This window comes from Phacochoerus africanus, chromosome 6 (assembly GCF_016906955.1).
Source record: "Phacochoerus africanus isolate WHEZ1 chromosome 6, ROS_Pafr_v1, whole genome shotgun sequence".
NCBI lineage: Eukaryota > Metazoa > Chordata > Mammalia > Artiodactyla > Suidae > Phacochoerus > Phacochoerus africanus.
In genome coordinates, this window is record NC_062549.1 from 105922652 (window position 1) to 105939071 (window position 16420).

Sequence of the window (16420 nt, forward strand, 5' to 3'; positions counted from 1 at the left end):
GCGGCCCAAAAAAATAGCAAAAAAAAGACAAAAAAAAAAAAGAAGCTTCTGGCCATCTATAAAATTGCAAAACGAACAGATTTCTAGCTAAGGGAGTCACCATTCTTCTGAGTCCCTCCTGAAAGTGCAACATAGGAGTGAGGGTGTGAACTTTGGAGTAGAACACGGGGTTCAGCTCCAGTTTCGCCCCTCACTAGCTGTGCAATCTTAGGTAACTACTGAACTTCTCTGTGTCTCAGATTCCTCCCCTGTGAAATATGAATGCTACTTCTACGTACTTCTTAGGGTTGATGTGAGTGTGAGACAATGTAACCTATGAAGGTGCTTGAGGGCAGCACCTGCTGTGTGGCGAGCCCACAATAAACATTAGCTGTTGTGATTACTGCAGTGAAGCCAGGCCGAGGAGGGAGTCAGCCTGCAGGAGGCACGATGACGTGGGAGAGTAAAGAGGGAGAGAGAAAGGAGTGGTTTAGATGCCATGGAGTCGGGGTGAGAGACTTGCTGATAACACTGAGGCTTCATGGCAGCAGGTTCCTGAGATAATGCCTGTCAAGGTCACAGTACATTGGGCACCGAGGCACCCGGACTGGTGGTTGTTACTCTTAGTGTCGAAGGGCTCCGTGACTAATGTATGTTAAGCTCTGGAACAGCACTCAATCACTAACACTGCTGTTGTTTTTTAGCAAGGACCCAAGTCCTTACCTTCCCCATAAACTAAGTCCCATCCAGTATTCTAAATATACATATAGTTATGTGTGTCCAAAGCAAGCTGGCGGGAAGGGAAAGTTGCACAGAGGTAGAGAAAAAAATATTTTTAGATGAAAAATGGTCATTAGCCAGATATGTAAAATCATCTGTTGCCAAGAAGCCACTGAAATTGATGACCACTCTCCAGTCTCTAGAAGGGGAGCCATTTCAAAATGAATTGAAACAGACAAGGCTTTTAGGAGGTCACAGTCTCCTTTTTATGTTAACCAAAATGATGCTTCTAGCTTCAAAAGAAGAATCTGAAACCTTAGAAACAAGTGACGGAATTGTCAGGAAATTGATGGTGGCATGTCACCTGGAGATCACTGGCATTGCAAGGCCCAGTTATTAGTGATAAAAATGCAGTATCAAAGTGTTTTCTCTTTTTCATATCAAGGGAAATAGGACTTAGAAAGCATGGGGGAATTGGGAAATAGGTCATACACTTGTCACAAGACTGCTGTGGGAGCAAGAGGGCTCTACAGAAACCATCATGAAAATGTGACTGCCAACTAATGTATTCATTCAACAGCTGTGTTCCGTGGGCCAGATCATAAAAAGGATAAGGTATCATTGGAAGCTACAAGTGGCCTCTTGATATGCAGAGTATTACAACTAGCTTTAGAATTAAAATCAGCAGACCCAAGAAATTTGCCACATGTAGAATTTCTTCTGATTTTCCCTTCAGCTCTCACAGGCAGCACTCATTTGGCAACAGGCTGAGTTTCATGGCCGCATTTGCATATGGAGATTTGCTGGGGAGTGGCCTCAGGAATTGGAGCAATGGGGGCAGTTTCAGGTGTTTGCTGTGGGCACTGGGGTTCCGATAGCCTAAGAATGGAATATTGTACAAATAAGCAACATTTCCTAGGGAGCTCTTATTTCCCAAGGGCAAGGAGCTGAGCGAGCATGTTTGCAGTGGAGAGCACCTCTGTCCTCCTCAGACCCTGGTGCCTCTGTCCACTGTACCCCACCCTCCTCAGGAGCACCCTCTTACCCAGATTCCACACTTGCCAGAACCCTCCCCCAGGATGTGCAGCATGTCCTCATCACCTGAGCAGGGAAGCACCCCGCCCAGTGCTGGCTTCTTGGATGCTTGTTTGGATGTATCCCCAGCATGTGTCTCTAAGCAAAGATGGGCCATGTAGACAACCTCTCCAGGACTTCAGATTGGATTCACTCTCTTTATCCTCTTATCCAACAACACTGCCCAAGAAGTCTGTCTTGTGCCTGGCATATTCTAGGTAGAGTGAATAAGATTAACATCTACAGATACAGACATATATGAGAACCCACAAAGGCACACAATGGAAAAGAGTGGGCTAGATCCTATCATGGCGAATTCCCATGTGGCTGGAGTTGTAGGATGCATAAGGATCCCAGCATGTCTACTCTCTAGTCTGTGACTCTAAGCAGAAGCTCTAGACTGTGTCATGTAGTAGTGGGGAGGCAGTGAACATTGTAAGCAGGAAGTCAGTAGACTAAGGTGCCCACCCAGCCTCCCAGGAGACGTTCTGTGAGGTACTGTTTCAGTGGGGTGGAACTCGGGGCGCCAGGTCTATATCTCCTGTCTGGAGCCCTCCTGCCTCTCTGACCCCTATTGGTAAAATAGAAGTACTTATAATACTAGCCTTACTTAGTGGGGCTGTTTTGAGGAGCCAATGAGATGATGGAAATAAAAGAGCTTTGAAAAAATAAATGTTTTAATAAGGTGTTTAGGTAGTGGGGCCAACAATAGTATTATTTTAAATATGCTATCATTTCTCTCATTACCACATCTATTCCCCATGAAATTATTTTTTTAGAGAAAAGGGAAAGGGAGGAAGTGGCAGAGCCTTGTTGCAGGAAATAAATAAATACCTGTCTCAGGACCTTAGAACAGCATGGCTTCCCCGACCCTGAAAAGGGCCCTGAGAACAGCCTGGGTGGTGCAGGAAGCAGAGCAGCCAGGCCGACCTCCCTGCGGGCCTGTCAGGGAACAGAGAGCTACCCACAAACCACGAAGCACCCAGGGGGCCCCCGGAGGCACCCTGCAGGCTGGCCTCAGGGCTTCCCCACAGAGGTGGGACGCCAGCTCCCCACCCTCTCATGAGGGGGAGTGGTTTCCAGGTGACTCATAGGAACAAAATGCAGAAAATAAAGTAGAGGCGATTGGCATGATTCTAAGCAAGTCAAGTGCCAGGTCCCATATTGTGTTCTAACTTATCTCAGGATCAGAAAAGGAAATAAGAAACGGCTTGCCTTTATTTCTCTCAGAACATTTATGCCCTTTTCTTTCTCTGTGAGAACAGCTGTTCCTGTGGCTTGACTTCAGAACTAGGTGAAACTACACTGAAATTAAGGCCACTGTTATTGCTGGAGAGGCAGGATGGAGTAATGGTGATGATCTGGCTTTAAAGACAGATGGGTATTTTATCCCAGCTCCACGATCTTGGGCAAATCACTTAACCTTTGGGGGCCTAGTTCTTCTGTTTAAAAAAATGGAGATAATAATGGTACCTGCTTCATGAAGATTAATATATCATTGCCAGGTGCTTAGAACAGTACCTGGAAAAATAAGCCCTTAATAAATATAGCTAATATTACATTAATAATAACATTATTTGGTGTATATGACCTTATCACCTACCCTCACTCACTGGCGATTTCCCTTTTTTTTTTTTTTTTTGACCACACCTGTGGCATATGGAAGTTCCCAGGCTAGGGGTCCAGTTGGAGCTGTACCTGCCAGCCTATACCACAGCCACAGCAACGCCAGATCTGTGCTACACCATTGCTATCATGGCAATGCCAGAGCCTTAGCCCACTGAGCAGGGCTAGGGATGGAACCCACATCATTATGGATACTAGGTGGGCTCATTACCTCTGAACCACAACAGGAACTCCACTGGCAATTTTCATATAACACTTACAGCCTTGCTTGTATCCACTGTACATGGTATTACCCTCTAAAGTTTATCATTCAGACAAAATCTTATTGCCTTACCACTGTGTCCTCCTCCACCCTCCTCCTTGATTAAAAGCCCTCTTCTTCCACACCACCTGCTCCCTGCTTCCCCATCTGTGCCTGGGAAGATCAACAGTCCCCTTCCCTCCTAGATTCTTTGTCCTCAGGGCCTTTCATGAGAAGGAGGCTGCCACTAAATCCAGAAGCCACGGGCTCCTGGGAAGGCATGAGTTTGTATCTCAGCTCTGGCACTGGCTCCTCACTGTCCCTGGACTCAACTTCATCAATTTCATGTGAATGGGACTAATAGCCACTTGACAAGGGTGGTGGAGCTCTGGAAGGTAACGTGCCTGGCATGTAGGAGGCACTTGGAGATGATTAAGAGCATGAGCTATGGTACAGATGTGGTGTCCAATCCTTGCTAGTCTTGTGACCCTGAGTGAATTCCTTCACCCCTATAACCATGGGCTTTCTTTGTTGCCTGGGGATAATAGTAGCCCCTACCTCTCAGGATCCTCCTGCAGGTTAAGTCAGGTATATGAAGCCCTCAGAAAGAGGCATTCCACAAGGGTTACCTTTTCAGAATTAGCAACTGAAGGCTCTGCCAGGCAGGATGCCTGGAGCATTGGTGGTGGGGGCTCAGGGAGGGCCGATCTTGAGTGTTCAGTTCTCCTCTGGCCTCTTCCCTACAGGGCTCTACGTGCTGGTTGGAGCAGGGGTCCTGATGATGGCTGTGGGCTTCTTCGGGTGCTGCGGAGCCACACGGGAGTCACAGTGTGTTCTCGGATCTGTAAGTGGGGCAAAGGGGCGAGGACTTGACCTGAAGGGAGCTGGACGTCTGGCCTCCAGTGCCAGCTCCTCATATCCACTGAGGCTTTGGCACTTACTCCCTCTCCCTCAATCTCACTTTCTCCATCTCTTGCATAAGAATGATATTATCTTTGTCCATTTGGGTCATTAGTGTGAAGATGTTTGGAAGAAAAAGTGCCTACTAATTATTTCACAGTGAGTGAAGCAGCACCAGGATTCCTGTAGCCAGGGAAGTGCTGTTAGCTACAAGAAAAGTATTGTTGTTTGAGATCAATAACTTAAGCAAGCGCACATCCCTCTTGCGGTTTATTTAACAAGCAGCCTGTTTTTTGTTTTGTTTCATTTTTTTAAACGCAGGGAGTTCCCATTGTGGCTTAAAGGTAATGAACCCAACAAGTATCCATGAGGATGCAGGTTTGATCCCTGGCCTCACCCAGTGGGTTGGGGATCCGGTGTTGCCGTGAGCTGCGGTGTAGGTCACAGACCCAGCTCGGATCCTGCATTGCTATGGCTGTGGTGTAGGCTGGCAGCTGCAGCTTCATTTTGACCCCTAGCCTGGGAACTTCCATATGCTGAGGGTGTGGCCCTAAATAAACAAATAAATTTTTTTTAATGCAGTAATTTCAGTTAACTGCTATACATCTAGTGCCAGTGTGACCTAAGGAAGAGGAGCAGGAAGAAAATTCTTGCATTTCTCCATGAGGAGTCAGAAACAGCAGTTTTGTTAGGTGGCCTCGCCTTACTCATTGCAATCTTTGAGGTTTGAACTGTGGCTGCTTCTTCTGATCTCTTGCCATGTAAGGTTTCTAACTCACTTCCTCAGTTCTCCATTCTTCCTCTTTCCCTGTTGCTGAACATCTCACATCTTATTTATCGCTGAACTTAGTTTAATCAGAGCAGACCCATGACATCAGGACAGAAATATGTCCAGAGGAACACCTGTCACCACTTCTCCCACATCCTCAGAGAGGCCTTCCACACACGTAGTCTCAGGTCACCTTCTCCCCAGACCCAGCCCCGTCAGTCACTCTCTATCTCCTGGTCTCATTTTATATCTTTATAGAACCTCTCTGTTCATCAAATATTCATTGAACGTATGGGTGCCAGGCACTGTTCAAGGTGGTGGGATTTCTATATCACTCTCTGAAATTATCAGACTCACTTTTTTATTGCTTCCTTATTTAATAAGAACATAGGCATTAAGATCTTATCTTCACCACTGTCCCAGCACCAAGGACAATACCTGGCACAGAGCAAATGCTTAATAAACAATTGCTGAGTGCATTAATGAGTGAATGAACTACAAGGAGACTAGGAGGCCAAATGCTTCCTGATAGATCTGTTCAAACTAATAACCTTGCACAGTGTTTTTCAAATAGAACTAGAGTCAAAGAAATTAATCAAAAAGGTACCAAATTAATGAAGTGAATATTTTCTCTCCTCTACAGTTTTTCACCTGCCTACTAGTGATATTTGCTGCTGAAGTAACCACTGGAGTATTTGCTTTTATAGGCAAGGGTGTAGTAAGTAAATATAACTTATAATTGTTTTTTAATGACATTAAAGTATTCTCTTTATGGCAAAGGCTTTGAGAATATTGATACACAGAGTGATATTCTAAAGCTAATTAACCTCCACAATTATCATTTACACAGAACTTTTTAACCCAAAAGTGTGGTTCAGATTTGAGCATATGTGTTTATGTATGTGCATGCATATATGTGCACACATATTTCTGGGGAGAAAGTTGCATAGCTTTTTTTAGATTTATAATGGGGTCTGAGAGGGGGCTTTTTGTTTAAAAAAAAAAAAAGGATCTCTAATTGAAGATAATCCCATTTGGAATGTGGTAGAGGTTAGATCACAGACCTGAGGATTGGGGAAGAACACGCCTTCTCATCCCTTGCTAGCCTGTCCTTTGTCCTTAGGGTTTGGCCTGCATAGAGGCCAGGTCATCTTTAAAGACTAAAGCCTATCCCCCGGGTGCTGGGGAAGCCAATTTGTTAAGATTTGTGCTCAAATTATAGGTGTACAGAATGGGTTATCCGGAGAGCCCACAGAGGAAAGGGCCTTTCTAGTTTTAAACATGCAGTGGGAAAGAGAGGAGTGAAAGGGAAAAGGAAGAAGAATAGAATCTTAAGTTTACTATATTTCACAAAAATTTATGTGCCACCAATATTGTGTTTACTTTAGATATTAAAAGTGGTAACCATTTGGAATAAGTAAATATTACCTCCCCAGGAATATTTCTGAAGTAACTGGTTATATTTGTAGGTTAGAGGAGTTGGAGCTTATGACTTCTTGAAGTCCCATGAACTTGGGGTCAGACACTCTGTGTTTTCTATATTTGAATGCTGAAACAGTTTTCATTGGTCGTGAGCACCTTTTAAACCATATCATGAAAAGACTTGAGTACGTGTAGCCAGTGGAGTCCCAAGAATGCACAGGTTCCCACCCTGGCTGTGCATCGGGATCACCTGGGTGAGGCCCAGGAGTCTGGGGTTCAGTGTTGCTGACATCCATCCACGTTTGAGAACCTCCACTCAAAGAAATCTTGCTAGTCTATGAAAATTAAGCTCCCCCCCGCCCCGCTTTTTAGGGCCACATCTGTGGCATATGGAGGTTCCCAGGCTAGGGGTCAAATCAGAGCTACAGCTGCCAGCCTATACCACAGCCACAGCAATGCAGGATCCGAGCCACATCTGCAACCTACACCACAGTTCATGGCAACACCAGATCCTTAACTCACCGAGCGAGGCCAGGGATTGAACCCTCAACCTCATGGTTCCTAGTCAGATTCACTTTTGCTGCGCCACAATGGGAACTCTGAAAATTATTCTTGATTAGTCTATCCTTCCATCTTCAGAAGTATCTCAGAAACTCCAGAATCTTTAATTTGTTCCATATATGCAGAATTATCTTAAAATATAGATAAACATATGAAAAGGCTGTATTTTTAAAGGGTGGGAAAGAGGGATTTTTCTTGATTGTCAGGAGAACACTTGAAATTTCCCACTCATATCCCTTCATTTTTCCGGTATTTTTTTCAGGCTATACGACATGTTCAGACCATGTATGAAGAGGCTTATAATGATTACATTAGAGACAGGGAGAAGGGAAATGGGACTCTCATTACCTTCCACTCAGCGGTAAGTAACTTTACTTCTTCCTTAAAATCACATCTTCTAAATATTATGCATGAGCCAGTTTCCCCCTAATCACCTGGATTAAAAATAAGGATACATTGAGTGAAGTCAGGAAGCAGCAAAGTGTTTCAGGCCTCGTGAGAGCCACACTTTGCTTTATATGTAGAACCTGGAAGAGAAAGAGGCATGACACAGAGTCAACAAGGAGAAGTCAAAACATTACCCAAAGTGACAAAAGAGCACAAACCAGGACACCAGAGGAGCTGCCCCAAAATAAATACCAGGTTCTCTCAAGGGTGGCCTTGTGATGGGACAGAAACAACCATGACCTTTAAGTCAGAGCTGCAGCTCTGCCACTGAACAGCTTTGTGACTGGGAGCAAGTTCCTTGCCTCCCATCCTCACTCAGCCCCATCATTCCTAAAAGACAGGCACACTCCTTTTTTCCTGGGATTCCCTGTGGGAATGGGCTGTCAGTGCAGTGCTCTCAGCTCACACACAGTTCATCAAGGAAGGGTTCCAGGGCAGAGGGGCCAGGCCAGGATCATCCTGATTTCTCAACCACTGTGACATGAAGAAGTAGCTATGAACTTCTGGCCAGGTGTTTCCAGGTAGCCCAGTTCTTGTCTGTCACAGATCTGCCCTGGAAGGTGCCAACCATTTATTTATCCTGTTCTACCTCAGATACCCCAGGGACGTCAAGCAGCACACAGGTTCCTTTGTCTTTGAAGGGCAGCCCTAAGGCAGGACACCTGTTGGATGGCCAGTCTTTTAGCTGCTGGGGTTTTCTGTGGCTACTTTTCCTGTCTGTCCCAGACTGTCCCCAGTTAATGAGCCTTTCCTGAAGCTCATACTTTAGCTACTCAGTAGCGCTGAAAGAATCTGAAGACCCAACTCCTGTTTGAAAAACAGCAGTTAACACAGACACTGACAGCTAGCTTCTTGCCTCATTTGGGTTGCCTTTAGTCACTTCCTATCATAAAACCTGGAAAACTTTGGTGAAATCGTTTTCTTGTTTTGCCAGCATGACTCTGTGACTCTTCACACTCTCTTCAGAGGAGCTATTTGCGGTGCAGCAATGATGGGCCTCAGAGCTGCTTTGCTGCTTCTCCCTCCTTGTCCTAAAAACTCTTTTCTGCCTCTCTAGTTTCAGTGCTGTGGAAAAGAAAGCTCTGAACAGGTCCAACCCACCTGCCCAAAGGAACTCCTAGGACACAAGGTAAGCTTCTCTACCAGGTTCCTATCGTGACTGTGTATAAAACAGTTCTTGCCCTTGGGGTGGGGGTTGTGATTCTAGGGGGCTTCTCCCAGTGGCTTTTGTGCCTCAGCTTTATTCTATATGTAAAATAAGCAAAGAAATGCTGTGTCCCAGTCTTCTGGTACCCTACAGAATAACAGTGTGCTGATTTGCCAGTAATGATGCAAATGCAGTGGCATTAAATAGGCTCACCAGGGCCAGGGTCATGTACCTTAAGAATGTTGCCCCCACCCTTCCATGGGTGTCATGACACAGATAAATGCTTCCTATATTAGTGCTATATGGCAGGCACTATGCCAGGTTCTGAAAGATACATGGTCCTTACCTCAGTGGCCTCGCGGACTAGTCAAGGGAGCTGGTACTGTGCCTGAAGTCTGCACAGAGTACAATGGAGACACAGGGGAGTCAGGAAAGCTTGGCACAGGATGAGATCCTTGAGCTGATTTTGACAAAGGAAGGTCGCTCTGGGCCCCCAAAGCATGAGGAACAGAAGCATGATAGTGTGAAACTCCAGGACTGCAGCAGCACAGGAAGCGTAGAGGGAAGAGTGAGGAGGATTTCTGGAGAGGCAGGCAAGGCATAATTTTACACCTGGAAGTCTGGGGAAGCCCTTGCTTTTAGCAGAGAGTTAACATAATCAGTTTTGCATTGTGGAAAGAGCACTTGGGCTGCGGGGTGTGATGGGTAGAACTGAAGGCTGAAGACTAATGAAGGGCGGCCACTTAGGTGGTACTTGGGGTCACCCTGGTAAGAGAGGATGAGGAACTAGAGCAAGTCACAAACGGTACGGAAGCAACAGATTCAGAGATGTCCAGAGGTAGAATCTACAGACTTGGTGACTGATTGAGTGTGAGTGGGGTGTGAAAGAGAGGTAGCTATGACCTCAGACTTCCCCTGGGCAGAGTGGGAAGGTAAAGGCATGAATACAAAGAAAGGAGCAGACGACAGCTTCAGTTTCAGTTAGTTTTTGCACCTTAGGTGCCTGAGGGACCTACAGGTACTCTGAGCTGAAGACACGGTGTAGGTATCCCAGAATATTAGTGGTGGCTGAAGCGCAGGAGTGGATGGGAACGCCTAGGGGGAGCATGTAGAATAAGGAAAGGTGGGCTGCAACACTCTCATTTAAGGAGTAAGGTGAGAACAAGCAGCCAGAACAAGACTGAGGGAAGAGTCAGAGTCAGGGAGAGTCCAGAGACAGTGCTCCTGGGAAGTGAAGGAGGAGATGATTTATCAGTAAAGTCAAATGCTGAGAAGAGGACAAGGAAATAAAGGCTGGAAACAATGTGTTGGATCTGGTGCTTAGAAGATCCATAATGATGTTTGCTATGCAGTCTCCGTTCAGCGGTTAGGAAAGCACAAAAACAATGTGGGGAACAATATGGGATCTAGAAGCGTCTATATGATGGTCCCTCATGTTCTCATATTTCCTTATCTTACTGCTGAGTTTGTTTTTCACAGAAAGAAACTGGCTGTGAAAGAAAGGAGGGGACATGGGCAGAGCTAGAGGACAGTAATGGAGGGGATTTGTGTTTATTTAGACTGAAGAATGTGAGCATGGTGTTAGGTGATGAGAGGAAACGTCAATGGAGAAAGAGAAGCTGAATGTGTAGGAAGGAAAGGAGATAAGTGACAGCACAGGTTTCTTGGAGAGATGAGAGAATGAGATCCAGAGCCAGTAAAGGGATTAGTTTTCAGCAGAGAAGGTCACGTTTTTGGCTTTGATGAGAGAGAAGGAAGTAAGGAGCGGTGTGCTTTGCTCACTTTATATATTCACTGCGCCTGGTCCTGGATGGATAGGGTGTGTATGTTTTTAGGTGCGGGAGACAGAGACTGGAAGAATTTCTACAGGGTGACTCGAACAAAGGAGCCACTATCTAGAGCCGTGGTTCTCCAACTTTTACCAGAATGTATTGTAATTATTTTTGTGAGTCTGTGTCCTTCTTTAAATTCTGAGCTCCTCAAGGATGGAAAAAACCATGTCTTACTATCTCCATATCCATCACACCATTCCAGTAAATGATGCAAGGTAGATGCTCAAGAAATGTTTGTTGAGTGAATGAAGTATTATAGATGTGAGGATAGTGGTAAGCATTTCATACAGCTTATGTGAATATTAGAGAGCGCTAACCAAGAGTTTCGCTGTGGCACAGTGGGTTAAGAATCCAACTGCAGCAGCTTGGGTCGTTGCAGAGGCGCGGGTTCCATCCCCGGCCCGGCACAGTGGGTTAAGGATCCAGTGAGGCCACAGTTGTAGCACAGGCCACAGTTGTGGCTCAGATTCAATCCCTGACCCAGGAAATTCCATATGCCACAGCATGGCCATTGAAAGAGAGAAAGAAAGAGAGAGCTAACCACTGTCAAGTAAGAAGACCTGGGTAGCCAAAGGGCAAAATTGGGTTGAGAGACTACCTCTGAACTTAAGAGGACCAAACAGAAGCAGGAGAAATTAATTACAATTACAAGTGATCTTTTCTGCCCCATCCAGTTTTCCCCCATCCATGGAGGTTCTTTGGACCTGCCCTGCACAGGTCTCCACGGGGCACAGATGAAAGAATATGGCCACTCAACCCAGCCACCATAGAAGAGAACAGTCCTCTAACTCCTGACACCTGGCTTTTTTTTGGTTAAGTTTGAACATGTACAGACTTTATAGCTTCTTACTAGGTGATGCGTACCTTGCATAGTAATCAGACTGAGTGTGTAGCAAGTCTTTTAAACTATAAGCGACCATCCAAAAGCAAGAAGCTATTGCTTGGGGGAATTTTCCTTATTTTTTACTTGCTGAAAGTAAGAAAAGATCCCGTCAATTTCCCCCAATTTTTAAGTGCTTCAGGTCCTAGAATAGCTTCCTCCAGCCAAGTTTCAGGGCTTTTAAGCAGCCATTGGCCTAAATAGGAAAATTCCACCAAAAGTAGAGGATTATAATTTTCTCCCAGACTGCATTTTTGCTTTAAAGTTATCAGAATGATATCAAGGAGGAATGGTTTAAATGTGAACAGAAGCTGACAGGGTTATCTGTCACAGGATGCTCTGTAGAGGAGGAAAGGATTGGGTCCAGGCAGTGACTCACACATACCTTTAGTTTTTATTCTTTTTTTTTCTTTTCCAAAACAGAACTGCATTGATGAAATTGAGACCATAATCAGTGTTAAGCTCCAGCTCGTCGGAATTGTCGGTATTGGAATTGCAGGTCTCACGGTGAGAAAGTCCCAGAATGTACCTTCTTTGCCCTCTGTGAAGCCTGAATCTTTGCATCTTATTTCTCTTCAAATGTGATATGGCAGTATCTTAGCAGCAATTTCTCATAAAAGTCAAAGATGTTTGTTGGTAGGACATCTAAGAACAAAACTAATGAGATACATCAATGTTTAGTTCTCTAAATTATGATACAAATTTCAATTTTAAACCACGTATGACTTTAAGTTGATCACTGCAATAACTTCCTATTTTAAGGCCACCAAGCTTAAGCAAGACAAGCGATTTTTAATTCTGGGCCTCTCCCTTTGTTAGAAATTTAAAATAACATATCAGGTTAATCTCCTCACCCATGATTTGCAAAAGCCACACAGTATAGTGATTAATAGTGCAAGCTCTGCCATCACACTGTCTGAATTCAACTCCTTGCTCCACTACTAACAAGCCTGAGATCATGGGAAAGTTTCTTAATTTCTCTGTGCCTCAATTCCTTCATCTGCAAAATGGGGATTTTAATGTACCGATCTCCTAAGATTGCTGTGAAGATTAAGTGGGATAATACATGTAAAGGATTATTAGGAATTAATTCATACGAAGTGTCTAGAACATAGCACTCAGTAAATGCTAGCTCTCTATATAACCTGAGTGTTCCCAAACCCAGAACCCAGGTAGAAGGAATAGCATTTGTGGGGGTGTGAAGCATATTGCATCCGCATACCTGCAGGTGGCTTGGTACTTCTAAGGTACAAAAGAAGGGCATGCAAGAAGGCTATGGTAGGAATAGCAAGAGATGACACTGGAGAGGGCTGTGTGGTCCACGTAATTGAGGTCTTAGTGTGTTCTTTTGATAGGATGGGCTTTAGCCTTAAGGTAGAGAGTAGCCACTCAGGTTTGGAACGACCTGTAGTGCAGTGTGGAAATGAAGTTGGGGGGAAGAAAGATTGGATAAGATTAAGATTTGAGCCAGTAAAGAGATGATCTTCATTGTCCAGGGGACGAGTGATAATAGCTAATGCTAAATAGTACTTATTCTCTCTAGCCCTCCTATGTAGATTAATTCATGGCCTAAGCTAAGGCAGAGGAAACGAGAATTGTGAGGAAATCAATGAATTGGCAGCTCTCAGGGGACACAAAATTCTCCTTTCTGTATTTAGAGCATAGAGGGGTGGGGCAGTGGCTGAAAATACTATGCCGAGGGCCCCCAATCCAGGTGCTTCTCTCAGGCCCTTGGCACCTGCTCTGGGACTAGCCTGATGGCCAGTCTGCTGGTTCCCAAGGACAGTTCTGAGGTAGAATATTTGAAAAAGTGTTCCATAACAGAGGTAACAAATAGACCCTCCCAACATCTATAGTCTCAAGGAATGAGCATTCTAGAAGTGGACACTCCTGATTCATGACAGTGGCAGGGTGAGCCTGAAAAGTTTCTTTCTGAAGTGATCCCTTTAGAGTACAACCAGGATAAAGCAGGAGTTGCATCTAGCCTTACAACCATGGGAAAGGGGAAATGCCCTCTGTTGGCCATCTTGAATCAGCACCCATAGTTCTTTTCTGCATAAGGAAGAGTTGCACAGTGTAATCAGTTCACAAAATGCCCATTAGGTGTCACCCCTGTCACACACTGGTACTGAGTTCTGTCAGCCAGAAGCGTGGAGTCTTGCTTGTGGCTATTCCCTCAGTCTACCCTTTCCCTTCTGAAATAACTGATAATACATGCCTTTTTAAATTCAGCATTTATAGATCCTAGGATGGGATTGAGAAGAGAACCAGAAAGTTATGGTACTGATTTCTTTGAACCAACATTGATAGTAATTTGTAAACATTGCATCTACAGATATCATGCCAAAGGCTCTGCAAAATTGGAGGGAAATGACTGGGGACAAGAAGGATCTTTTGACATCCTTCTATTCAAACCATTTAAATAGCTATTGGTTTTGCCAAGTATTTGGCTTCTCAAAGAGGTATTCAATAGTTAGAAGGTATCAGTAATACCCATAGTTCAAACACCTCAGTTCATGGTTTGGTAGGACTATTGAGTTAAATAATGAAGCATCATTTGCACTTAAAAATAAACCAGGAATAAAGAGATGCCCATTTTTTTCATTTGTGGTCACGATGGCAAATATTCAAGGCTTTTCCAACAGTAGAAAACTATTTAGACCACAAGTGTATTTAAACTAGTGGTTATGAACACATTTTCCAAAGTAAAAATATAAATGAGATCTTGGATGAACCTGAAATATAAAATTCCATTAGTAGTAGTAGTAGTATATTGGTCTTCTATAACTATTAAGAACTACTCCATAAGCTAGAACTAGAGCCCTTTTCTTAAAGCAGAGCCTTGTTATATTTTAACAATAATAAAATAGGAATGTATTAACATATAAAAGTGCCATTTATGACCAGTAATTATTGTTTATAATTACTTGTTAAATTGAGTTAGACATCCAAGAAGTTTACAATCAATTTTCATCATTTGAATGTCATTAAGAGGTGATTCCTTCTGTTTCAGATCTTTGGCATGATATTCAGCATGGTCCTCTGCTGTGCAATAAGAAATTCACAAGATGTGATATGAAGCTACTTCTACGTGAAAATTGCAATTTAGAGCATACAAATGTCACAGGAGCTGTCTCCTGACTCATTTTTAATAATCAAAGGACATTAGGATCTAAAATAATTTGCTGTCAATTGTACATTTGCACATGTATGTATGTTTGGCTAATTACTGGCATAGCCCTTGAGTGAACGCCTGTGTATGTTAACTGAGAGCATATTAATGTGTGAGCTGTGTGTTTCTGGTATATGCATTATAAATAATGAACTCTATTTGCTGGGAATTCCTGATTCTTATTATGTGAGAGGAACAACTTATTTAACTCTCAGAAAAAGATCAAAAACCTTTGATAAACTTTTAAAACTTGGCTATTTAGAAAAAAATGATAGTGCATCAGTTTCTCAGATTCTGGCCATAGGAAGTTAGATACAGAGAATACAGGGATTTCTAGTTAACAGAAGCAACAAGCTACAAAAATCGAAAGATCATGGTGCAGTGTTAAAAGTGACTGTGTTTGGATTAGGTGCAAGGGTTTCCTGGGATTTTTTATATACATACTCTCCCAAGAATTTAGACCTACGCACATCTACAAAACTAAATATAGCATGGAAAATCTAATTTGAATAAGTCATACTTTCCTAGTATTTAAAAACAAAAACCTCGCTCTGGAAAGAGTGTCACACAGACAATCATGTGCCCTATAAAACTGAGTGTTTTTAGGACTAAAAAACAAAAAGAACTTTTAACAACTTTTTAAGGAAATATTTTTGTTCTTTATATAAAGACTTTTAAATATTGCTTTATTACTTTCCTTTTCTGACTCTGCTCTTCTGAACTACTGCAACAATCATATCCACAAAAGGGCTTTTATCTCAAACTTTTCTGGTGTTTTTCCAGATGTAAGCATAGAAAGACTAAAGCAAGAGATCTGGCAGTTGCAAATTGTGGGAAAGAGAATTTTTACTGGCACTGTATATTTGAAATACCTCATAATTTGAGTTTACATATTTTACTAATTTTTGTATTTTTCTTATTTATTCTCCTAGAGAAGTCTTCTTTATAGATTAAGAACTACAATTTTCACCATTTAAAATATACTATATCATAAGCATTCTTGGCCAAACCAAAATAAAGAAAAACATCCTCTTCCAGGAGATTTTGTGCATACAACAGAATCAAGCAAGGAAACAAAAATACTTAGACACAACGGAAATATGTTTTTTCTGTGCAAGTTCCCTATAAAAATAAAATGTTCATGTTCTTTATGGTGTTGATGCTTTGTTTTAGGTATGCAATCCCAATTTGCAATCTAAATTGACATATCTGCCCATTTTTAACAACATGGTACATTTAGTAAATCATGGAGTTTTTGAAAATTACATTTTTTTTTTTCCTTTTTAGAGTCACGTCCGTGGCATGTGGAGGTTCCCAGGCTAGGGGTCGAATCAGAACTGCAGCCGCCAGCCCACACCACAGCCACAGCAATGTAGGATCTGAGCCAAGTCTGAGACCACAGCTCACTGCAACGCCAGATCCCTAACCCACTGACCAAGGTCGGGGATCAAACCGGCCTCCTCATGGATGTTAGTCAGATTCATTAACCACTGAGCCACGACAGGAACTCCCGAAAATTACATTTTTTAAAAGGCCACACAAGAGCAAAAGCAAAAGCATGGAGGACTTTGGAAATACCAAGTAAGTTTATATTCATAGAACACAAATCTTTAGCTTTGCACTAAAGGAAAGTGTACACTCTCAAGAAAA

General features: G+C 43.2%; 1 protein-coding gene across 3 annotated transcripts in view; it reads left to right on the top strand.

The window, feature by feature from the left end:
- TSPAN2 (tetraspanin 2) overlaps nt 1-15921 on the top strand; it is a 39093-nt gene extending 23172 nt beyond the window's left edge. Inside the window, exons 3-8 of one of the 3 annotated variants that reach the window (XM_047784931.1) lie at nt 4387-4484; nt 5953-6027; nt 7555-7653; nt 8797-8868; nt 12022-12105; nt 14612-15921. In XM_047784931.1, coding sequence (XP_047640887.1) covers nt 4387-4484; nt 5953-6027; nt 7555-7653; nt 8797-8868; nt 12022-12105; nt 14612-14677 — 494 coding nt within the window. In that variant the 3' untranslated portion in view covers nt 14678-15921. The remainder of the gene's footprint in view (nt 1-4386; nt 4485-5952; nt 6028-7554; nt 7654-8796; nt 8869-12021; nt 12106-14611) is intronic. The other 2 variants (XM_047784932.1, XM_047784933.1) reach the window with 2 other exon arrangements.
- The last annotated feature ends 499 nt before the right edge of the window (nt 15922-16420 follow it).